The sequence below is a fragment of the Amphibalanus amphitrite genome, unplaced genomic scaffold (assembly GCF_019059575.1).
Source record: "Amphibalanus amphitrite isolate SeventyFive unplaced genomic scaffold, NRLGWU_Aamphi_draft 001931F_arrow, whole genome shotgun sequence".
NCBI classification, from domain to species: domain Eukaryota; kingdom Metazoa; phylum Arthropoda; class Thecostraca; order Balanomorpha; family Balanidae; genus Amphibalanus; species Amphibalanus amphitrite.
Window position 1 is genome coordinate 49,233 of NW_024883424.1, and position 25,466 is coordinate 74,698.

Below are 25,466 nucleotides of genomic sequence, written 5' to 3' on the forward strand. Positions count from 1 at the left end.
AATGCGCGCAGCACGTCGTCAGCACGACGCGTCAATATCACCATTCGAGCACACATTAAATAAATGGGCCAGCCCACGCAGTAGGTATCTGGCCTCGGTCACAACTCACAACGCTACAGTATGAAGGAGGGCTACGACGGGTCGGGTCGGGTCGGGTCGGGTCGGGTCGGGTCAGGTCGGGTCGGAAGGGATGTTGGGTCGGGTGAAGTTGGGTCAGGTTGAAGTGGGTTGAGTGATGCTGAAGGTTGAGGCCCAGGATGAGGCAGTGAAGGAAGAGGGTGAAGTCAGTTTTGTATTGAGGAATGGACATTGGACATACATGTATGTATGTATGTAATGTATGTATGTAACGTCAAGGGACGCTATACCTATCTCACCTAGCAGAAGCAGTTGTCTAAGCGTTAGTTTTGATGTGGTGTCCGATATGTTATTTTTCAAAAGACCACCTAAACTAAAAAAAAGTCAATAAGGAAATAGCTCAGTGGCACACGGATGGCTCGTTAGCTGGCTGGAAGCATGTTCATAATCTCATCGGTGAGCATGACCAAAACGGGGTTTTCTGTAATACACATGGGAAAGGTATTTTTGACAGAATAGCAGCCATAAAGACAAAAAAGGCCTCGTGCATTTAAATACGGAATGTGGCGAGAATAGCAAGAATAAGTCAATAAAGAAAAGAATGTTGAACTGCGAATAAGCTGTGAACCTAGCCAATGGCTGGCGCCTGGCAACAAGCGACTTTCATTACTAATTGGATGAGCACTGCGCTCTGCACTCTGCAAGGTTATCCACACCAGACAGGCATATGCTGGTGTAAAAGGGCTGTCAAAAGCAAAATATTCGATTACTTTGGTTCTCCTTTCATTCCATTCCTCCGACCTCATTTACAAATTGCAGCTGCAACGGTCTCACGTTATTAGAGTTGGTCGGATGTTATCACTCATCACGAACAGATATTCATTCAGAAGAGCATGCAAAGGGTGCGATATTTGTGAAAGGCTACCATTCAGGGATTTTGAAATTCTGAAGTACCAATGACCTACTCAAGTGGCTGTTCTTTTTACAGCGAATAGGAAGTGCTTAACCATAGCGCTCATAAAAGGCTGAATGGAAATGGTGCATTGAGTGCAGCCGCTCCACCACCGTCGCCTTTCACCATAGCTAATCCTGGCTCTGCAGTGCAATACGCAGTTGCAGGCCTGCCATCGTGTAGTTCAGGATTCCGGCCGTACACCTGGGCCCGGCGGATTTCGCCGAAAGGAGCAGCCATTGCCGTCATGCGTCTAAATGCAGACTAAATCCTGGATAAACTGCAAGTGCCATCAGCTGCGGTGTATCTCCGCCCTATCATCCCACATAAACCGCCCGCCCGGAGTCATCCTCACCGCCCGGCGCAACCAACAGGTGTCGACTATTTAGCGAAATGACTGGCTTATGTATAAATTTCATTTACGTCAGCAGAGCTTTACCGTTTCCGCATAGTAATAGTGCATGGTGCGCTGAGTAGAGTTGTACCTGAGTGCTGCATGGGCCACTTATCAAGATCACCGAGCATCCTAAGAGATGTTGTCGCAAGGGCCGTCAGAAAAGAGGAAAGAACATTAGAAAAAGATTGCTGCTATGTATGCGCACATAGAAACTGCTTAGGGCCGGCAGATGTCGTGATTAGTGAATGACGTACACATCATAGCTGGCTGCTCGCGAAGGGCCGCCTGTCGGCATCACATAATACTCGAGTCATTTCAAAATTAATGAGGTCTGCCTACGAGCGTCAATCAACACACGATATCGAATAATCAGCATCGCCTATTCATAGCATAAATGAAGAGGAAGCGTTCCAATGCGCAAACACCGACCAATCAGGCGCACTGGGGACCGAGTGCCGGTATAGTGTCCAGAAAGTCGCATCCTGGTGCGGTACGAGCCAGGCTAAGTAAAGCGCATCACCAGTGCCTCAGGTCAGCACTGTCAGCTTCCGACTCAGCGATCCCTAATACCAGTAACTCGGTCGCCTCAGTTGGTGACGTCAATACCGGCGCCGGCGTTATCCTCAGAGTCGGAGTCGGAGTCGACGGCGGGGTGCGCCGACGAGCCGCCCTCCTCTGAGACGGCTCCGCCCTCGCTGCTCTCTCCGGCCTCGGCGCCGTCACCTCCGTCACCGCCCTCGCCGCCCTCGCCGCCGTCCGACGAGCGTTTGTGCTTGGTGCGCCGGTTCTGGAACCACACCTTCACCTGGAGGGAACAGAACGGTAGCAGCTCAGTGACTCGGCCAGTGACGAAGGATATCGATGAGGGAATGTTGTTGAGCGTTTTGGCGTAGTTCATATCCATGCGACCCATCTACAAGTGGTTGGTTCGTCACTCAGTGTCATGCGTTCCAAAAAGTTTTGATAACGCAGAAACGAAAACAACAGAAACTGTTGTCATTCTGTTCCGTCTCCTTTGCGATATAGATCGAAATCGAGATGCTGCAAGACATATCTCGATCCACACATACACAACGTCGACAATTCTCTGTTTATTTATACTTTGATTTTCTTTTGAGTCGGGGCTGTAGTGCAAGCATATGGTTCATGTAACGAATACCTGTAGAAAATGACAAATGTTAAATGCAGCTTTCGTTCGTGGCTAGCTTTGGAAGGCGGCGACTCTAAACGATTACTGAAAAGAAGTGGTTAGTAATTACTTATTTACGATATTATTTATCCTAAATTTTGACGTGATAAAAATCATCCTGAGAACATTGGCATCGGTGCGAGGGCATATGGGGTACGGCGATCTTTAATGGGTGAAGGACGAAGGTGTACTTTTAAAAACATTAGTAGGAAACGATTGGAATGTGCTCCTCTCTCCACTAGGAGTGTGCTACTTTCAAATTCAGCCTTAGGCGTGTGTTACTTCGATGTAAAGATCTTTCACAACCGTAGGGCAAAAACTCACATTCCACCGTTACAACAGCTCAACGACCGGAAGATATAATTTGCCGTCGACAGCATACACTGGCAAATTATTATGCTGAGCGAAATAAATGATTGCCGGGCGTCACGAGTCATGAAGACTTTGATTAATATCATGTGCCAATTTGCAGCTGTTTTATTCAGAGTTTTATAGTCAGCCATAGTCAGCATAATAAAATAACTAGCTGGCGAAAATTTACTGAGTGGATTTTGTCGGCAGGTCTCATTTAGTTATGCTTGGCGGCTTTAATGACGACAATTCCTTACAAGTGCATATATATCATCAGACATTTCAGCGAATGTAATGCTAATATGACTCCCAGCTACACGGGGGCCTGCTACACCCGTCGCGGATACAACTTCCTCGCGGTGGACAGGGTTCACCTCTGCGTGAATAGCAAACTGTCCAATAGCCACCGAGCTGAGCCCGACAATCAGCACATCGCTACAGCCAACGGCGTGTTTTCCTACATGCTTTCAAGTCTAATGAGTCCTAATGGTGTCCGCATCGTGCCGGCAGCAGGCAGGGGCCGGCTATCGCCCTGGCAGCGCCGGCGAGCACAGTTCGCGTGTCCGCAGCGCGCCGTAAAGACACGCCGAATCACGTGACCGAGGAGCCGTAGCGCCACGCCTACCCGGCGAGCACGGCGGTGGTCGTAGCACGGCGTAGTGGTGGCTGCTATCATGCGGTGCTCCCACCTGCTAGCAACCGAGGGACGCTGGACTTTGGGGGATGTCTGGGCAGATCTACGAGTGGTCGCTGTAACACACTCTGAGTGGTCGCTGTTAGTTCAACAAGCATACTGCATAGGTATGGGGTCGGACATTATACCTATGACCGTTGCACATTGACTGCCTGCACGCCTAGCAGCATTGCACTCAACTCGCCTGTCTTATTGCAGTGAGGCAGTGGGACACTGCGGTGTGGCAGTGGGTCACTGCAATACAGCCGCACTAGCCAGCTCGGCACTGCAGCAGCGGGTCAAGTCATTCCGGCCGCGTATATGGTCCTGTCCGGTGACCGGTGACCTGACTGACAGCCGGCGGAAGGGCGCACTGACGAGTCGAAGTGACCGCAGAGGGTCGTTTGGGCCGTGCCGGATGTCCATTAGAGCCTGGGTTCCGCACTGTGTGCTGCGATTACCTTTACTCATTTGACTCCTACCTGTCCATTATATGGTGCAGAATTCACCCATATCGCCGCTGTTGACATTGTGGCGGTGGTAGAATGACAGGGTAGTGCGCTTTGCTAATGCTGACAGCCATACAGAAGGGAGAAACTGACCATAAGTCAAAGCGCAAATAATGTCCTATCGCCGACCTGTTGTTATCATTAAGTGCAATTTATGCGAGTTCAAAGAAAAGCAATAATTAAATCCTTAAATAATCCTCAAAGGGTATAGAAGCCACAAACAGAAAGCGGCGATGCCAAAGTGAAAGCTGGCTCTCAGTAAGCAAGTTGTGCAGTTTTGCACCGCTCCTTTGGATTACAAGTCAGACAACAATAAGCAAATTATTGGTTAGGAAAGTTGATCGCGTCTGACCTCTAAGGTGCGAAAGGTCCTTTCATGAGATCCAGGAATAGAAATATAGGTCTTTTGCTACCACAACGGATAAAAGCTACTACTCTTTTGAGTTGAGAGTTGGCGGCTACCTGCTGCAACCGTGCGTCAGCCGGGGTGAGGCGCTCATGACCCGGCCCTGCCGCCGAACCGATCGCCTGCGAGCGATCTGGCACGTCTCAGCACCACGGGCTAATTCGAGTCCGCGCGTTCAGGCTGCAGCGGGGTGCGGGCTCGTCTGACTGGATTAACGGCCAAGACATGAGGCGATTATTTTCAATAGCGCCGGCTGCGGGCTGCGGGCGGACGGTGGTGGGCGTCCTGCACCGAGAGGGAGGGACGGCGCGGATCGGGGGAGGTGTGGTAGGAGCACGCCCTGTCAGTCATCAGACATGGTCAGCGGTCAGTCAGTCGTCAGTCGTCGGTTGTTTCTGGCTGGTGCTCAGTAGTCAGTAGTCAATGGTCATTGGTCAGTGGTCACTAAAAGTTGGTCAGTGGTTAGCGGTCAGTGGTCAGTGGTCAATGGTCATTGTCCAATGAACTGTAGTCAACAGCCAAGTGAGCACTGGATACTGAGTTACGGAGTGGCCAGGCCAGTATCTTTGCTCATTCAGCAGGGTTCAGCGTTCAGCGCTCACGTGCTCATGGTCGCCGCCACCCCCAGACTCCTCGGCACGCCACTGCTGTGATCGAACCGATCGGCTCAGCTCGATCACGTTCAGCGGGCTACCCCGCAGCCTCCGATCCAGAGAATCACGCTCAGGCGGCCTTCGATCCGGCCACTTCCTCGAAGCCACACAGCTCGTGAAAATCCACCAAATTAGTCCATATTCCAGCCAACACTCGTTTCAGACATCATCTCATAAAAACTATAAATGCCAACTACTATTTGCTCATGAGCAAGAATAGAATTTCTAGTCGCATTATAGCTTTCGACATTAAATAAACTGCATTGCCACTTTATCAAATATGATGATAAATCTCCACCCTATGTTTATAAATGAAAGCCTGATACTTTTATTAATTAAGGAGACATGACAGTTATGAAGGAGTTTTAAAACCACAATGGAGCATTGACAAACTGAAGTAATTTTCCCTTCCCGCTCCCTCTGTTATAAAACACGAAACGTAACCACAGCCCATTCCACTCAGTACACGTGAGGAGATATGGAATGAAGAGCTTAATTAGTGATAGCACCAAATGTTCTGCAGCTTTTGTTCATGGCCGTAGATCACTGCACGTCTTCATGAAGTTCTTACAAAATCTGTCAAATACCTATCGATTGATTACATTTCACTTAACATGCTGTTCGGAGCTTGCGTTGATACCTACTTGTGACTTATGTGTAGACAAATTAGAACTGTCAGCGTAGCTGGAAGCATGCGGCTTTCACGGGAGATGTGTTCGTACATCGTATTCAGCCCCAGTTCAGCGGTACACACCCACCCCGTACCTGTTCGTCGCTGCCCGCTGTTCAGCCCGCGGTATCTGCTGCTCGGCTTGCAATGCTTATTGCATACGACTGCTGCTGGATGCACCGCCGGCCCCGTGCCCATTCCAGTCCTGCGTCCCGCCTATTCCTCCAGTCATGCATCTCGTCAATTCCGCCGACTCCGTACCTCCCATTCCGCCAGTCCCGTGTGCAGCCCATTCCGCCGACCCCGTCCCTCCCATTCCGCCAGTCCCGTGTCCAGCCTATTCCGCCGGTCCTGCGTCCGGTCCATTCAGCCAGTCCCGTGTCCAGCCCATTCCGCCGGTCCTGCGTCCGGTCCATTCCACTGGTGCCGTGTGCACTGTGCAGCCCATTCCGTGACACCCTTAGTCATGCCCGATCATTAAGTCACAAAGTCCGGCTTTTAATGGCCAAAGAGCTGACCGGACCGCCTCGCCGGCGCATTAATGCATGCGCCATCCCAAGACGACTGCGAAGATGAGTAATAGAATTAATCAACAATTAATAACCTTTACGGGGCAGTTAAAATTCGTTGCTACTTACACGCAATGAAATAACGACTGCATTGCGGGAATTCAAAACGGCGTTACGCTGATGCTGCAGCCGTTAGGCTAATAGCAACAGCAGCGTGAATGAACTACGGCCGTGTCTCAATTGTGAGCCTCGGCGCAGAGGCCCAGCTGCGCCAATTCAGCTCCTGTGCGCCACATTCGCCTCAGAGCTAGCGGTGCCGTGGCAGATCTCAGTAGGATGAGAAAAGCTTGGTGACTAGCGGCGATGACATTGGTGTCTGGTGGTCAACGGGTTTCGTCCACCGAGACGACTACAAATTGAGCCGGTCACTGGCGATGGATTGGTGACGTGGCGACACGACAGCTGGGTGGGACGGTCGGCGAGGCCCTCTGTCCAGCTGAGACTGACTGCACGGCGTGACTGCGCGGAGAGAGGAGGAAGAGGCAAGAAGTATTTAGGGGTTTGAGAAAGGATAGGAAAGAAAGAAAGAAAGAAAGAAAGAAAGAAAGAAAGAAAGAAAGAAAGAAAGAAAGAAAGAAAGAAAAAAAGAAAGAAAGAAAGAAAGAAAGAAAGAAAGAAAGAAAGAAAGAAAGAAAGAAAGAAAGAAAGAAAGAAAGAAAGAAAGAAAGAAAGAAAGAAAGAAAGAAAGAAAGAAAGAAAGAAGGAAAGAAAGGAAGGAGCTAGAGAGGAGAGAAAAAGAATTACTGTCAAGATTTAATGGAAGACAGAAATAAGAAATGGATATGGGATAGATATATGGGATAGATAAAAAGGGTATGGGTATGGGATGGATAAAAATAAGAAGATAGGAGGTTGACATTTTTGAGTAAGATGACTCAACGCATGAACCGTAACTTGTACTCGGAAGATCGGAAGTTTTCCAACGACCTCAGGGGCCAGGGCACGCTCGAAAACCGCGGCGTCATCCTCTACCCATTGTCATCATGAATTGAGCACATTAAGCCCATCCACGCTTCACACCAGTATGTGTATTTTAGCTGCGACCGGAAGGCCGTGCCGGTGGGGCCGCGGTCTCCATTTCAGAACAATGTCAGATGGACCGCGAGGTGTTGGCGAAATGAAGCGTTCGGGGCTCTAGCTCCAGCTTCTTTTTTATGACCGACACATAAACTGTCATAATTGAGCCACTTAGTCGGCGAGCGGATATTTTTGTTTGCTGGCACAGAGGCTAATTGTGGCGCCGCTGTTTATTACCATTGAATCGTGTGTGTATGTATGTATGTGTTTAGGAGAGCAGTGCGCTGCATATGCTCCGATAATGACTCTTAATTACAGTCCGCGTCGCCGGCACCATCCGCAGCGCCGTCTTCTTCACAAAACTCTGCCACAATGATGCCGCTTTCGCGGGCCCATAGTAATTAATGTCCATATTGTGGACAATTACCGCACTCATTGTGAACGTTTTGTGGGGACATTTTTGGCACTGCGGCGCTGGCGGCCGCAGGTGCGCCAGATGCGTCGCCGTGACGTCACGCCGCGCCGGAATCAGTAGCGGACGCGGCTATTAACCCGCGCCCCGTAGGGCTACCGGCGGACCCTACCACCCGTAGGGGGGGGGGCGTTTCGGCCCCCCCTAAGATCTCGGAAAGTTACCGGCCGATTTTCAAAATTCAAACGGCGTTCGATAGCCCCACCCGGGAACTACCTTGTGACCAAATTTCATTGACCTAGGTCAAACCGATGACGTCACAGGTCAGGTCAAAGGTCAGATTTTCACCGTTCACAGGCATTTCAAGAAATGTGTTGTGAAATCGAGTTAATTGGTAATTTATTGAAAACCATCGATGGTACATTGTTCGTCAAACAAATACTTTGCTATCTGAGGTCACTGATACCAGGTCAGGTCACAGCGAGGTCAGGTCACCGGGGTCACAATATGAAAGTGTCGTGTGATACATGTTTTATGGTCCATTTTACATGACAAATGCGATTATGTGGGTTAGGCAGCCTTTGGGGCCGGCCTAGGTCACGTTTTGGTGAAGGTCAGGTCAAGGTCAGGTCAAATAAGGTCAAATTTCAAAGTTGATATTTTTGCATAAAATGGGCATCGATTCGATGCAGCTCGTCACGGGGAGTCTAATGGTGGTCTTTGTTTTGCTCTACGAGGTCTAGAACTGCCAAAAATTGAGTTTGAAAATTTGACGTCATCAATTTTGAACAGTTTTTTCGCTATAACTTGGCCAAAAAACGAGGTATCGATCTGAAATTTGGTATGTAGATAGAAGACGGTAGGTACTATCACATATATTCCGGTTTTTTTGAAACTCAAAAAACTTTTTGGATTTTTTGGCTAATATATCCAAAAAAATGTTTTTTTTTTTATTTTTGGGGTTCAAAACTCAAAAATTTCAAAAATCCGAGATAGCAGTTTTGTAGCCCTGTCAATTCTACACCTTTTATGTCTTGATCATTTTTCTGTATCTTCAAAGCTGTAGGCCTGACAGGTCTTCTCGCGAAGGTCTTTTTTCGGTCGAAAATGACAGAACATGACGTCATTCTGACGTCATTTGTGGCCAACCTATCATAGCCTCTGGAAAAATTTTTGGTCACAATGTGTAAAATTGATGCCCGGAGGGGTCCTGAAAGTTTGGTGGCGATATCTGAAGCGGTTTAGGAGATATCGACCGAAAAGGACAGGGGGGGGCCGTTTCGGCCCCCCCCCTACGGGGCGCGGGTTAATTGCGGCGTTATCGTTCGTGACTGGCGTGATGCTGGCGCGGCTGGCCGTGAGATGGGCCGATAAGGCACAGATCGTGGCGCCGCCGCTGCATCCCGTGCCGCTGGCATGCTGTTACCGCTACTGCCACCACCGCTGCTGCCTGCTACACTGTTGCTGCCACCCCTGACTGCTATTGTGGCTTCTATGGCTGACACTAAAAATTGACGTTGCTTTGACGTTACTATGACCGGTCTAGCTTTAGACCTATGGCCATCATGTAATATGCACTTCTCCTTCCTAATACGAGTGCCTATTTGAGTTTACTGTCGTGGCTCACAGCTCGTGTTCTATGCCCTGCACTGGTAACCAGCAAAACGAACACTTTTCTGTCTAGAACTCACGAATTGTCACGCCTGGCCGGCCGACTGTGATCGTGTACGCGGTCAAAAAAGCTCGACGACAGTTGATCCCGCAGGCCTGTCTTTGGTGGCTGCCTCAGGGTACGATACGACTCGGCACGGGAGGACAGGGCGTGGTTTGCGGGCAAAGACGGCAGGTCCTTTTTCCCAAAACGCCCCTCGCTGTGGTCAGAACTCAGCACCGTTCGAACTGACAGCAATCATAAATGAAATACGTCTCATCCGATTGTCCGAGATGTATCGTTACCTTAGTGTTGACAAAGATGACCAGCGCCAGGCGTTTCGAACAGAAATTCTTCAAGCCAGCTCCGTCCACACACAGCATCTGTCATCACTGATAAAGTGAATAGTGATACAGGCCTTGACCATGTTCACCAGTTCTTCCTCATCAAGCTCTTTCACCGCCACTCCCTGCCTTCACATTCAGCTTCTTCTTCAACCAGTTTCTGTCTTCAGCTATCTCCTGTCCACGTCCACCTCCCGTCCACATCCACCTCCCGTCCACAGCCACCTCCCGTCCACAGGCACCCCCCGTCCACAGCTATCTCCCGTCACCAACCACCTCTACTCCGCTGCAGCAGCGGCAGCGTCCCGCTGTCGGCAGCAGCCAGTCGTGCGGACCGGCGCGGCGCTCCCGCTGTCCCATCCGATTAGAATGCGCCACGAATAATGTCTTCATCGCAGACGGTGGACGGCCGTTTAGCGTATCGCTGACTGCTATCAGCAGCTGGACAGAGATGTGAGCGGCCGGCGACCGGTGTCGAGTCTGTCCCGTGCCGGTCCGTAACGGAGGGACGGGGCTATAGGCGCCAGACGGTCCTCAGTGTATGTGGTGCAAGAGACGATCCTTGTTCCGCCCCAAGGAGGATTCACGGTGGAAGGAGAGTTGTCCTCATCGGTAGCTGAGGGCCCTGATCGTCTTTACTGGTAACAATCAACAATAAAATAGTCTTCGCTGATGGGACAGTCCTTAGTGAAGATGGTTAACAGCATTATCTTGGCCGGCCTTCCCTATGCTGAAGATGCAGTGTTCGGTATGTGAGGGATTATCCTCGTCGATAAAAGACAACTTTTGCAGGAAGCGAAAAGGTGAAGAACAATACATGCGGCGCCAGTTAATGGTCCTCGGCCTAATCACCCTCCTCGACTGACGACTACCCGGTAGGGTAGAATGCCTCTCTGGATGGCATGGCGAGGTTCTCATTTGATGTTGACGGCTCTCTGCAAAAGGGAACGGCCATCCGTGATGGGAACGGATTTCGAAGTCCCGCGGAGCGATATTTCAGAGGCATAAGCGGGTATGTACTGTTCTATCAAGTAGCAAGGCTGATCTTGTGTGGTCGATGGTCTTCACTCTTCATTAGGTCTAACAAGGGACTTGTCCTCTTTTAAAGGGACGGTCAATGCATAGTAGCTGGAATAGTTCAAAATTTGTGATTGGTCAAACTAGGCAATATGGTTTGGGTTGCTACGGTATTGTATGTCTCGTGATATGTAACTCTGTCTACCACAGCCGCTGTAGGGATAAAAGGGATGCTGGTCAAACCACTAAACATGTATTCATTAAACTGTCAGCACGGGTGCAGAGGTGTCCGGTGGTCGGTAGCGTTGCGTCAGATAGACGGGAACTCATGTTAAATGCACCTGTCGGCCGCGCTGCAGACGGACACTCCGTGTATGACAGACCGACACGCGGAGTGTCGACATCTGTCATGCCGATTGCGGATGACGGTCTGCATCTACCAGATGGCGAGGAGTGAGGACAGGTCTGATGCTATAGGGGCCAGACGGCGTTTAGGGTCCTGACATGGTTCAGCCGGCTGTGCTGCGGCTATCTACTCCACCTTTGGTTCGTTTCAGACAGATATGTTCCCATCCAGCTCACTCTGGACTGACGGATGTCCTCTACAATCCGACTCAGACTGAGGTTCCTCGTCCACGGTCTCGTCTCAGACTGAGGTTCCTCGTCCACGGCCTCGTCTCAGACTGACTTTTTAGACTCCTCGTCCACAACCTATCCTAGGCTAACTTTTCTTGTCCACAACCTGTCCTAGGCTGACTTTTCTCGTCCAAAGCCCGTCATAAGACGAACTTTTCTCGTCCAAATCCCGCCATTGGTTGTCTTTTCTCGTCCATATCCCGTCTTAGGCTGACTCTTCTCCCACAGTCCTTCCTAAACTGACTTTTCTCGTCCACGGCCCGTCCTAGACTGACTTTTCTCGCTTTACGGCGCGCCTGCCAGTCTACAATAGCGGCATCTCTGTGTCGGCCGCAGCAGCCGCTGGCCCCGACAGGTGACGGTCGGTCAACAAGTGGTGGGCGACAGTGACGAACGCGGCGCCGGCTAACAACACAGCGGTGACAAAAACGACGCGCCGCAGACTATCGCCGCGTCGTCTCTCCGCGCTGGGAACGACCGGAGGTCGCTGAGACGCCCGCCACGCAACATCAGCGTGCACAGAGACGGGTGGACAACGGGGTACCACTGGCTTACTGATTACACGCGACGCAGAGGTGAGGTCTTCCGTTGTGAGCTTTTCCACATAATGAAGTTTATGGGCCTCTAAAGGCCTGATTACTACGTTATGGTGCAGAAGGTGTCTTCCGCCATTCTATGTCTTTCGCACCTTCAGTTAACCCTCGCCGGACCTATTGGTTTTCTACATACGCGCCGGCCGAGGGGGGGGGGGGCGGGTACGACCCCCCTCGCTGTTTCGCCCCTGGTGGAGCTAGCGCGTCGCGGAAAAAACGAGCGTGTGCGCCGTTACGAGACGCAGAGATTGGTACCCGATTTTAAGGTCCTAGGTCAACCGGTGACCTCTGAGTTCAGGTCAAGTGCCCCAAGGTACGGTTCAGTTTTTGGTGAATAACTTCGCAAAAAATGGCCGCAGAGCCGCGATTTTGGCAGCATCGTGTTCGCCTCGCTCAGGCTCGTCGAATGATATACTTTTTGTTCGGGTCAGGTCAACTTAGGGTGTTGACCTCAGGTCAAGATCAGGTCAGCACCCCCAGGTCACGAAGTTGGTCGAAAGAGATCATGTCGCATATCATTCGATTTGGCAGGTCTTCCTGAGTCCACTGGTGGTTTTCCCGACTCGCTAGCTCAATTTGATCAAGAGTTATTGACGAAAAACTAATACGACCTTGATGACGTCATAAATGACGTCACGCAATGTCAACATTGCAAAAATGACGCATCTAACCTTGCAAGGACTGCATCAAATCACATCACGATTCTGTGTGCTTGAGATAGTTGGAGATCGTTCCCGGCGCTAGAATAGCAGTTTCCATTTTTCCCCATTGACTTATAATGGTGAGGTCACTAAAATGACCTGACCTCATATGACCTTTAGGAAAAATCCGAGATATACAAGTTGTGAGACTCATAATGGATACTAGATCCTGCAAGTTTCATTTCCCTGTGACATCTCCTCTGGCAGTGAGGGCGTTGCGAAGTTGCGACATCTGAAGACCGTGCAGAGGTTCACTTATGACGTCATAGGTCAGTGACCTGACCTGACCTAAAAATGCGGTTGGTGTCAAAAGATCCGACTTGAATCAAAGGTCAGGTATGCCAAGTTTCAGCTCTCTATCGCCAGCGTGTTCGGAGCTATCTTGAAAAAAACCCTATGGGGGCGGCACCCCCTATAGGCCGGCGAGGGTTAAATTGTCAGAAAGCTGTTGCTGAAAAATAAACATTCTCTGACAGTGTAAGTTATGTGCTACACCATAATAATGCATGCACTGTTAAGGAGTTCCTGACTATTTAAACGCAAAGCACACCACAAAGCAAAGCGATATGAATTATTTGCGGCTATCAATTCAACAGAATGTAATTACTACCCCTGTTTCGTGCTCATTATGATAATGTGCGGACTGTAGGAATGTGTATTACGTCCTTCATTTAAGCACGAGAACATACAGCCAGCATTGGACATTCAGCGACGGCAATTCGTTTGGCGAGGCGGTTGGAGCATTTGTCATTCCGTCGAAACATGTCTCATTTCGGGTAATGCCAGCAGAACAGGCGAGTCAGCTGCCGTACTCGCTATAGCACATTCTCGCTCAGCCCTGCATATTTCAAGCACCCAGGGGCGTAGGCAGGGGGGGGGCCACTGGGCCATGGCCCCCCCCCCTTGGGCGCCGAAGGCGCCCTTTGCGATTGGAGGGCGCCGAAGGCGCCCTCCAATCGCAAATGCAATTGTGATATAATCGAATCGAAAAACAATCGCGACTGGAGGGCGCCCTCCAATCGCGAATGTGTTTACAGGGAAAATACGGATGGAGGGCGCCCTCGGAAGACGCCCATTCCAAATACGCCCTCCAAATACGGTTGGAGGGCTCCCTCGGGCGCCCTCCAACCACATTTGTAGGCTGTAGCTCTCTAAGCGTAACGGTGGTCGCCTATGTAAGCCGCTGTCCTGTAAATAAGCGCCCTCTCACCCGAAGGCACCCTCCTGTAGGTCGCCACCCTGCTACACATTGCCGCCCTTCTGCTGATCGGCGTCCTCATAATTATTGGCGCTCTCCTACCTATTGAGCCCTCATGTGAAATTTTGAAGGCCGCTTTTCTCCCTTTTGGCACCCTCTTGTTCAGTGCCGCCCTCCTACCTATTGGTTCCCTAGTCCTTCCTGTTGAATGTTAATCGGGGCCCTTCTCCTATTGGCGCCCTCGTGTAGATCGCCGCCCTCCTAACCACTGGCACCCTCCTGTTGATCACCGCCCTCCTATCCACTGGCACCTTCCTGTTGACCAGCGCCCTCCGCACAGACGCCCTCCTGTTCGTGTCATCCTCTTGAGCAAAGGCGCCCTCCTCACCATTGCCACCCCCATTTTAATCGTCACCCTTCCGCTCATTGGCGACTTCCAGTTGATGACCGCCCTCCCACCTATTGGCGACCTCTTGTTGATCGCCACCCTCCTATTGGTGCTCTCCTGTTCCTCGCCACCCTCTTACCTGGTGGCGCCCTCCTGTTGATTGTTGATCGGCGCCCTCCTACCTATTGGTGCCCTCCTGTTGATCGCTGCCCTTCTATCCATTGGCGCCCTCCTGCTGCTCGCCAACTTCCTACCTATCGGTGCCCTACTGTCGAAACTCGGGATGTTGATCGGGGCTCTTCTACCTATTAGTGCCCTCCTGTGGATCGCAGCCCTTCTACCTATTGGCAACATCCGTTGATCGCTGCCCTCCTATCATTTATTTACTCCTTTGGCATGTTTTTCAACTTAGTCGTTCTATTGCACATAGTTGATGTCTTGCCTGTGAAAACTGCCACAAATGAACGTGCATTCAGCACAATGAATGAAGTATCTATACCTACCAAAACTATCTACGCTCTACGATGCATAAAACACGTCTTTGGTCTTAACGGATTGATCCTACTTTACGTGCATCATGGCATCTATATGGATTACGATTAAGTATTGTCAACAGGTTCGGGCGCAACAGCAGGCATCTGAAGTTTCGGTGATTGAAACTGGTTATGTGGGTACACTGTATGCATCTGTGAGAAGGCTATGAAGGCTGGTCTGAGGTAATTTGGATGATGTTTACGCATCTCGCGCTCCGGTATCAATCCGATACGGTGATCTGGTGCGTAGATATGCCACCGCCAATAAACTTTTATACATCGACACCCATGAGCCAAGCTTTCTGTACAGTTTGTGTGGCAGCGGCCCGACCAAACCTTAGGTATTTTTTACACCTTCAAATTTGGTAAAAGAGCGAGAGGAGCTTTGAACAGTGATCGTATAAAAGGCGTGCCTAAAAAGCGGAGGAAAAGGTTGTTTTCAAAAATTTCGCGCGCCTTCGGCGCAGCATTTCAAGAACACTTGACCTTTTGTGACCTGGAGTATAAAGAATACACACGATGCAAAATCAATGCAGCACGACCTATACGAGGTTACGCAAAAAAAAAACTGGTGGCATGGTAAAAAACGCCTCCCAACCCCCCAACCCCCACTGAGCGATTTTTTATCTCGCGACCGTATGGCGCCCTCCTTGGGTGAGGTGGCGCCCTCCAAACCCTTGGCCCCCCCCTTCGCGATTTTCTAAATACGCCGCTGCAAGCACCGAGTGAATTGCAACAGTTAATTAGCATTTCGACCCCAGCAATTAAAGGCGTCACTTGCGCTTGCAATCAGGCCTCCCATGTCTTAAATTATTTAGCTTTCAACGACTCACTTCATTAGCGCGGGATTAGAAAATCAACCGTTGCAATAAGCAAACAGGGAGCGGGACGAGAGCGATCGAGCCGCCGCCCGCCCACAATTAATTGATCTCCAATTAGGTTTCTCACAATGGTAGCTGCAATGGGCAGTTAGTGGTGCTCTAGCAGAGCGGTTAATCAGACCGGGGCTGTGGAGGGAGCGGCGCTGCTGAGGCCGGCGCCGCCACCCCACCGCCCCACCGCCCCAGCCAAGTCCCGCTCAAAGACCTAAAAAAAACTGACCAATATCTAATGACCAACTAAACGCCTATTCCCTGATACCATGCTCGTTTTTCTCAAGCAGTTGATCACCACCAGATAGCTAGCTGAGTTCATAGCAGGTGTCCAAGTCAGACTTTCCACTTTTTCTCCGTCGACAGTTACCCATCTTCCGAGCAGATTCCTCCCACCCGGCAGCTGCCCATCCCTTTCTGGGAGCTGCTGAAGCTGATGATCTCTCTCCTATAGTTACCAGCCCTCTCGCTCTCCAGCAACTACCAACTCCTTCTCCATGGCCAGCTACCAACTTCGGCAGCTTCTCCATGGCCAGCTTCGGCAGCTATACACCCTGCCTCGCTACGGCCTAGTTTCTTCGCCAGCTGCCTTGGCGGAGAGGAGAGCAGTCTGCTGAATGGTCTACCTATACCGGAGCGCACTGATGGGTCAGCACTGTGCCACCCGTTGCATGACATCTTGCACCTTAGCTGTCCGTATTTAGTATCCTCGACCGGTGTGTGTACGTCTCACGGGACATGTCTATGGGTCAGATCGACCGTCGCCGCGTCTAACGGTCGACGGCGCGTCGGTCAGCGACGGGCACCACTCAGATGCCATGCACGTTCCGACAGCCATCGGATTTATCCCATATTCGACGTAAAAATGCTGCCCAACATTCGAGCCGCTTTGTATTACAGGATCGGACCGTGTTCCAATCTGTTCAATTTACATCCATCAGTGCCGCCGCAGAGGCGAGCCCAGCGAACCGGTCCGGGAGGGTCGCTCGCCGACGGCAGCCGGTCGGTGGGGGAGTCCGTGACGCTCCTGTTAGCCCACCATTAACGATCGAATACCAGTCCGTAAAAACGCTGGCCGCAGCGTGGCTTTGTCTGTCATACACCTGGCGTATTTAGCTCTGTTGTGTTGTGTCATTTGGAACTGTTGTGTATGCCTACTCAATCAGTCTTGTTTGATTGGCACATTCTGTTGCAATGAGGTAAATTAGTTTTGTCTTTAAATATCTTGCAAGATTCATCAGTTTTTTTCCTTCTGATATTGTCCTTGTGAGTAGATCAATTATATGCTGTGCGGTGCATAGCCCCTCGCTACATCTCTATCAAAATACCCAGAGTGAACACTCGCTCGCACGCCGCCGCCGCCGCCGCCGCGCCGCCCGTGCCACTTCGTTCCGGTTGTGTCGCAACGGCGGCGGCGGCTGCGGCGGCGGCGGCGGCGCATCCAATGGGGCGCGGCGTGCCAGACTGACGGCTGACGTTTCAATAAGCCCAGCGACGCCATCTTGCCTGCCGACCGGCAGCAGCGCCGGTGGCGAGCAGCGACGCCCGGTGGCGAGGAGTGCCGCACTCTGGGGAGTGGCGCACTGTTACGAGAAGTGACGCGCTGCGTGATGAGCACTCGCAATGAAGACACACATTCCAAAGATCAGGAGCCTGGAGCGGAGATGTTTCACTAACATGTGAGCCCTGCCAAACGGCGCTGCCCTAATTTTGACAGGAAGTCTGCGTGTGAACGGATGATAATATGTGCGTGATACCTAGATTTAGGTTTTGAGAGAGCACCAGCTCGGCATTCGTTCAAAATAGCCCGTGCCATGGTTGGTTGGAGAGCGACCTTAGCCGCCTTTTTCAGATATCACTGTAAAACCGGTTTCGCCACAGCTGGCACCGGCTGGGATTGAGTCCTCACACAGTGACGTCACTCGTGTCCAGTCGGCGGTGATGACGTCACCTGTGTGATGACGTCAGTCGGCGGCCGACCGAGGAGGGTTAGGGTGAGGCGGACTGAGAACGACCGGCGCTCGCGGCGAGCCGCGCCGAGGAACAAACCAGCGAGCATACCTCCTTAATTGTACAGATTGTCACAAAAAGACAGAGTCGAGCGCGACTGGCATGTTAGACATGGAATGTTAAACGACATGGTCGGCAGGCCGACAAAAACCCGGCGCTGATTCAGATCCTTGATTACATATATTCTATGTCCAATCGATCCATGTTCCGCGCCCTTTGTCGCTGTCGTAAACGTCAGCTGGTTGAGGAGTCAATGCATCATCGTACTATACACCTCTCGGGGACTGGGCCGACCGGACGGGTCGTCCGCCCCTCGGTCCCCGTGACAGCGTCGGCAGACACGGCCGTCCGGCGTCGCCGAAAAACGGGACAGAGCGGCGGCTCCGCGGATACGGTAAAGACGGCAGCACGGCACGGCACGGCACGGCACGGCACGGCACGGCACGGCACGGCGCGACAGCACGGCTCGTATTGACGTAATGATTTACTATTTAGAGTGGCTGACAGTCGTGGTGGCTGGCATAGCTATCTGACGTCACTGACGGCTATAGTATCACTCTGGACCAAATATGACGTCACATTTGCGTGCCGCAGAGCTGAGCGTGACTCATTTAACCCATCCCGTCACGACCGAAAATACTTCATGACTGTCTAGCCGCTTTGTTAGCCGAATCAGCTACCATCTATTCAGTTATTTGCGTTGAATGTTAATACACTACGTGATATGCCGCGATTAAAACATATCCAGCATTTTCTTCCGTGAATTATTTCCTGACGGCAATTTTCAAATCCCACACGATATAAGAGAAGCCGACAGTTTCATGCGACTACATGACAACTCTATTTGCCCAGCGTGTCTGTGCCGCCGTGCACCTGACGACGCTTTGCGGTCCCGCACCGCACCAGACAGACCGACCATTTTCCGGGCGGCAAAAAATGGCCGCAAACGTTGTGACGTCAGCGCTGGCTGCATTTCCGGGGAAAATCGTGTTTGCGGCGGGCAGTGGCAGCGAGCTGCCTCCGCCAACAGCGGGCAATCGGAGCTGCAGCTGCCTATTTACAGGTCACGGAAACAAACGCTGAGGTGGATAGGTAGGTACTCACTTGGCAACAGGGAAGGGGTCGAGGGAACAATGGCCGATGGGCGATTAACATATTCACTCCTGATAACAGGGACTTTGTATCAGAGGAAGGATGGATGATCTATTTCTGGTGACAGGGAGTCGGGAGGAGAGAAGTTGACAGATGTACGAATACTTCGTGAAAGGCGACAGCCAACAAGGCGCGGTAAGAGCAGGCAATGGAATGGATTGGATGCGCTCTTTGTGACATCGTCAAAGCCGGAGCCAACAGGACATCGAAGCGATACGAAGGACATGTGTGCTTTTCAATCACATGTTTTTTTTTAGTGCGTCACCTGGACCACAAAAAATGTGTTTTTAAAAAGTCTCCCGTATTGGAGAATGTCATCCACCCGTACCATTGATTAAGTAAGCCCGAGAAAAATCAGCAATCCATCTGATTGATTGTCACTTCGTTCCGACCATGGACATACCTGTGTCTCTGAAAGACTCAGCGTCTGCGCCAGCTGCTTGCGCTCCTGCCCCACCACGTAGTGGTTTTTCTCGAAGGCGTGCTCCAGCTTCAACAGCTGTGTTGGTGAGAACGCTGTTCTGATCCGCTTGGGTTTCCGAAACGGTTGGAACAGAAACTCGGGGAGATGTGGACCTGAGAACAGAAGAGGAAGGCCCGTCAGACACTGCAGAGAACAGAAACACTCCGAGGACCAATGTCAGAACACGCCGAGAAACGTGAACTTATCAGAATCCGAAGGGAGAATGAGGTTTGTCAGAACCTGTGGGTGACAAATTTAAGCAGGACGCTTTCGAAGTCCGAACCTTTATCAGGTTTTAGGGTATCCCAAAGAGGGCCTCGGCAGAGAGTACTGAGGAATGTTCGGGGCGTGACAGCGGAGTCGTGATGGAGAGGACGCACCCTTATGCTATGCCCAATTTACGAGTCCTCGCATAAAACACAAATATCACGATGTTCCGCACGAGTCCGCAGCAAGTTCCGCGCAAGCTGCTGTATATACAGATGGAGGCGGTCGCTAAGGTCAGCAGAGGCGTGAGGAGACCCCAGCCAGCTGTTGCAGGCAGGCGAGGGGAAGGGGTGAGAGGGGAGGGGCACGGATCGACAAGGCGGATGCCGATCACGTGTCCACGCGGCCGCCGAACAGCGCGTGCTGATCGGCTTAGTCTGAATGGGGTCATGATGGCATCTCTATCGGCTGAAGTCAGCATCACTCAGGGCTCAAACACCTCTGCGCGGCCCTAATCCTGAGTGATCGTCGCCAACACGTGTTCTTCTGGCTGCCCGGCGTGGGCTTCTGTGTCGTTCTCGGACCGCCGCGGGCTAGGTCAGGCTCGTCCCTCGGTGTCAGTGTCCGACTGACAGACACGGCTCTGAGCGGCCGATGGAAAAACGTCTGTCAGCTCGGCAGTACTGCGATAGGTTGAGCCTAGTGATGCTGCCGTTGTGTTTGACAGTTCATCCGTCGAATGCCTCTCTTGACATTTCGCTACAGCAGACCCGCCCACACTTGGCCTCAAAGACCCGTCTTGGCTGCTGAGAGCTGAATTACACAGCCATGGTAGATGATCAAGCTACAGCAGAAACTACGTCGTCATCGCATACTCACGATAAGACCCGGGCAGAACCACGGCGAAACCACGCTCAGAACCACGCCTTCTGGTTATAATCCCACCTGCCGGCCATACTGGTTCTGTCGGGTTCGCGCTGGCCGCGCCGCGAGGCGTGTCGGTCGCCTCTAAGCGCGTCCGGCTGGCAATGACTGGGCCTGTTAGCCGTCAATAATTACCGGGTACTGCGCAGTGTAATATATAACGACCCTAAATCAGTTAAGTAATTGCCAATTTATGAACATTTACATTGTATTTACATTTAATGTGCTTTTTAGCATGACTGTAACAAGTGAGTTTGCACTGGTAATCTGCACCATGTCGGCAGAGCAGCACACTGCTAATGATAGTGCCGGGGGACCGGTGTATAATGGCGGCTGGGCGGCAGCGCCGGTCGTCCCAGCCCCTCTGGTGCGCCCGGCCGCAGTCCACACCGCCCGTCCGGCACGCCGTACCGCTCCACCGGCCGGTCAGCTCTCTAATGAAGACGTTATGGAGGTAATCTATGCAGATTCGGGGCGGGGCGCGGTGATAGCTCGGTGGCAGCCGGTGGAGGATCGCTCATCTGTTCCTCCCTCTTATCCCACTCCATCATCTCCAAGGTCTGTGGGCTGGCCGGCCGGAGAGGGCTCAGCGCTCCCTTCTGGGCTGGCCCGCTGCCGGGCGGCTCTTGTTACCGGCTGTCGGCGCTCTCTCCTATTAGACATGCAACATGCGGGCCGCTGAGCCTAACGACCGCTAATCGAATCGGCTGGTGAATCGAGAGGAAATATCGGCCCCAGGGAAACGTGCGAGGGTGACCGGGGAGGAGAGAGGGGGCGAACGTCAGAGGAGAGAGGTCGGGAGTGGAGGGAACTAGTGCATGGATACCACTGAACGGAGGCGATGGGGCAGAATCGGAAAGGCCGGCCGCATCGGCTGCGCGGCAACCGTCGAGCCTACGCGCCGGTTGGATAAGCGAAGTCTCGGCATTGCAAGGCATCACGGACATCTCAATCCTGCAACTTATGAGCGCAGTGATTCTGGATGAGGTCGCTATTTTCTACCCTATTTACCAAGCGATCACAATTACGCCATAATTTATCATGAGATCATGTTTGATGCAACAAATAACCCGAAAAGGAATCGCCAAATAGCCTGATATTCCTTTGATCCCAATATTTGAACATTTACATGCTTTCCATTTTGTAAGTCAATCCTTGATGATGTTCACTAAGCCTGAACAATGGTTGACCTTTATCGCTGGCTCCGACTGCCCGCTGCCAGTCCATGATGGTCCCAATGGGTCTTACAGATGCACCGGTGATCCCCATTCCTCAATGGCTCCTCGCCCTTCGCCGGGCAGCGGCCCCCGCTGGCCCACAGGTCCCCGCCGGTCGCCACTGGCCCCACAGGTCCCCGCCGGCCCCCGCTGGCCCACGGGTCCACCACCTGTAATCAGGGCCGAGATCGGGTCTCTGCGACGTTTATGGAGCTGCGGTAACCCAACCGTCGCGGGCGGCAGATTGATGGCACGGTCTGGCCAGATGAGGCGGCGTTGGACACCGCGGATGCCACCGCGGCGCGCCTCCGCCCAGACGCCGGGCGAGCAGCGACCGAGAACGACACCCGTGGTGGACAGACTCTGGGAGAGCGACACCCACTGCAGAGAGATGCTGGGCGAGGAGCGACCGAGAGCGACACCCGCTGGACGGCCTCTGGGAGAGCAACATCCACTGCAGAGAGACGCTGGGTGAGTGACACCCACTGCAGAGAGACACTGTGTGAGTGACACCCACTGAAGAGACGCCAACTCCCCGAACTTTGCCTATAAGGACGGAGATAAGAGCGAGACGGCCTGGCCTAGGTGACAGACTAGCTGACTAGCTGAGACTTCCAGCCAAGCTGACAGACAATCTTCAGCTTTCGCCACAGCCATGCTGCCAAAATGCGAAAACCTCGTAAAGCCAGAGTTGTTAAAACTTGTCAACAACTATCAGGGCCTTTGATCTGTTGGATGGTCAGATCGGATGAAATGTCAGATAAAATGCATCAAAACCATCATGGAAGAGACCGAACCCCAGGCAGAGCCAAACGCAATTAAGCAGCTAGCCGAAGTTGCCTCGGCGTCCTGGCGGCACCCGTCGAGGTTTGTTGCCGAGTTGACGCGCCCAGCGCTCTTTGTGCAACGTTGGCCGGCGGCGGACGCGTCAGCTCATTACGGGTTGGCACAGCTCGGCACTTCGGCGGCCATCCGTCATCATTAGCGCTCCGTGGACTGTGCAGCGCCGGCGCACGGGCCGCCCAGTTCGACACGGCACCTCCGCGCCGAGAGCTGTCCGCCCGGCCCGCGGAGTGTGCTGCGGGTCTCTGACATCAGCCGTGGGCGGAGACTGATGTCCGGCCGCAGACAATCATCTCAATTAGAGCGGCCGTCGCGCTGACGGCCAAATGTCGGTCTTCCTGCCCCGGCCCGTCAAAGGGGTGTCGGCCCCGGGCGGTCGGGCGCCGCCCCGGACCGGAGGGCTGCGGCGGCGCGCGCCGAGCTGCTGTGGTCGCTGACGTCGCCGAGGTCGCGCCGGGTGCGCCAAAACATTGCGGCAGATCCCAAATCTGTGCAAACATGAGTAGAGTTTCACATCCATATTCGATGAAAATTTAAGTCCAGACAGATCAGACTTCAGACAATGTGCGAAAATGCTTACATACGTGCGCATTTCATCTATGCAGCCTCCTAATTAGCCAATTTGCCCCACTACCGCTCCCGATGCCCTCACTGTTGTTTTCCTCTCCCTCTTCCCCTCCCTCCCTCTGTCTTCTCTCCTGTGCCGGCCACCTGAGTTTGCATACGTCGGTGAGGCTGCTCAGCGCGCGCATCTGTCTCGTCCATGCTAATACGGCGATAAAGCGGCGCCAATTAATTGCTTGTCAGGCGGAGCGGTCGGGCCGCGGACCGACGCGGCTGCTAAGTTCGGCAGACCGGCCGGCCGGCAGACATCCATCCGAGGAGTAGCTCACGGAGGAAGGAGAAAGGTCGTGTGCTGGCCGCTCCGCGATAACACAACCCGAGGAGATTGTGGCGTGAGGGACTGCGCTGGCCTCCAGATGGGCGGCTATTAGCACTGCCCGCGGTGTAAGGATGCAACAAGGAGTAGGCAGGCTGCTGAAGGCTGCAAGAACAACAGAAGGATGCCACAGCGGGGAGGAGAGATGCAGAACAGCGGAGGACATAGTGGGACGTGAGATGTAGGTAACCATAGCCTGAGACGAGAACACACCTGACAGTGAAATACGAGAGATAACGGAGGTCCAGCATCTTGGTGGACAACTTGGTTGTATGAAAATGCAGTTAAAAGGTTGTGTTGGAATTTTGAAACGTACTGGCTCACAGAAAAAGAATTATGAAGGAAAGTGCCTGATATTATTAATGCATTGGTGGTTTTGAATTACCTATATCGGCTGTTGATGGCTTAGAAAGGTCAATGAGACGCTGTGAAATGTCAACACTGCTTAACAAGCATGTCATAATTGCATGCCGTCGAGCTCTTCAATATTCATGTCCAGCTGTGCATTTTTGTAGCGCCTATGTCAACCTGAACCAGTCAGAACAGCTAATCAGCCTGAAACCGATCTGACCTACCTAAATGTCATATATGTTACAGCGCTGGCCGATCTGACCTGCCTGAATGTCACTAGTTACAGCGCTGACCGATCTGACCTGCCTAAATGTCACTAGTTACAGCGCTGACCGATCCTATACCTGCCTACACGTCACTAGTTACAGCGTTGACCGATCTGACCTGCCTAAATGTCACTAGTTACAGCGTTTATCGGATCAGTGGAATGCCGGCGTGCGATGCCGATGTGATCGCCCGGATCGGTCCGGTCGGTCGCGGGATGTGTCCATCTCTGTCACCTGTCCTCGTCCTGACACGGACGGACGCCGAAAAACGCCTCCGCCGCGCCGAGACAAAACCGACGCACCGCCAGCCGCAGAGGTGATGCATCGCCGCTGGGAGCGAGCTTTTGTTCGCCGTCTGTACGCTGCCATGATCGGTGACGGTGAGATGAGGGAACTGATGGCCGGGACGCGGCGACCGACCGGTTCGTAGGACCGTCCGGCCAGCCGTCCGGCCGGCCGGCCGGCCGACCGTCTCGTAAATACATACAAAATAAATTATCATCCAGCTAAGCAAACATTTGTGTAGATCCAATCCCGGGACGACCGCAAAAACTAATGGTCGTTAGATTAACAGCGCGTCCCGCTGAGAGCGGCATGCGGGTAATAGAGCCGTCAGCCGAGACCGCAGCCGGCGACCGCCCGCTGAGAGCTGCGAGCCGCGGCCGGCGCGCCTGTCGACGGCAGCGGCGCACCTGCGGCGTCCGCGGCGCGCCTGGGAGCCGGCCGGCCCGGCCCCGCGCCGGACAGTGCTGCGGGGTGCGGCCGGCCCGGCCCCGCGCCCGGCCCGCCGGCAACGACCAACGTGTCGGCAGTTTGCGGCCGCGCGTTCAGACTTTGACTCTTACCGGGCGACTCGGCGAGTGATTCGGTCATCTTGAAAGGCCCTAATTGGGTGTAATACCCCCCGCCGGCAGCCGCTGGAAACAATTAGCCGGCCGACACAGAGTTGGCAGCTTCCTCCGCGCCGCGGTAATGGTGCCGGGCTCTATGTTTGATATGATCGTCGGAACAGGAGGTAATTTTTATGCGTGTCAGTCGGCGCGGGGCTGGGGGCGTCTCCCGGCCCCCGCGGCCGGCGCCGGACCTCAGTGTAAATAGGGGCCGTCATTAGTGGCCGTAATAACGGGTTTAATTGCGGCCGGAGCAGTGAGTGTGCCGACTGGACCCACGTCACACACGGCCAATTAGTGTCCTACTGCCGTGTGCCGATCAACCGTCTGCCGCCCGGCTACGGGGGTCGCAGTGTTGCGCCATGCACCCTGCACCCTGATATGGTTGGATCTT

General features: G+C 52.8%; 1 protein-coding gene across 1 annotated transcript; it reads right to left on the minus strand.

The window, feature by feature from the left end:
* Positions 1–463: 463 nt before the first annotated feature.
* Positions 464–25,055, minus strand: LOC122375826 (homeobox protein Hox-A2-like). The gene is made up of 3 exons (XM_043355362.1): positions 25,028–25,055; positions 19,375–19,547; positions 464–2,232 (listed from the first exon to the last, which is right to left on the minus strand). The coding sequence occupies exons 1-3, from the start codon at positions 25,053–25,055 to the stop codon at positions 2,014–2,016; spliced, it is 420 nt and encodes a 139-aa protein (XP_043211297.1). The 3' UTR covers positions 464–2,013.
* Positions 25,056–25,466: the final 411 nt, after the last annotated feature.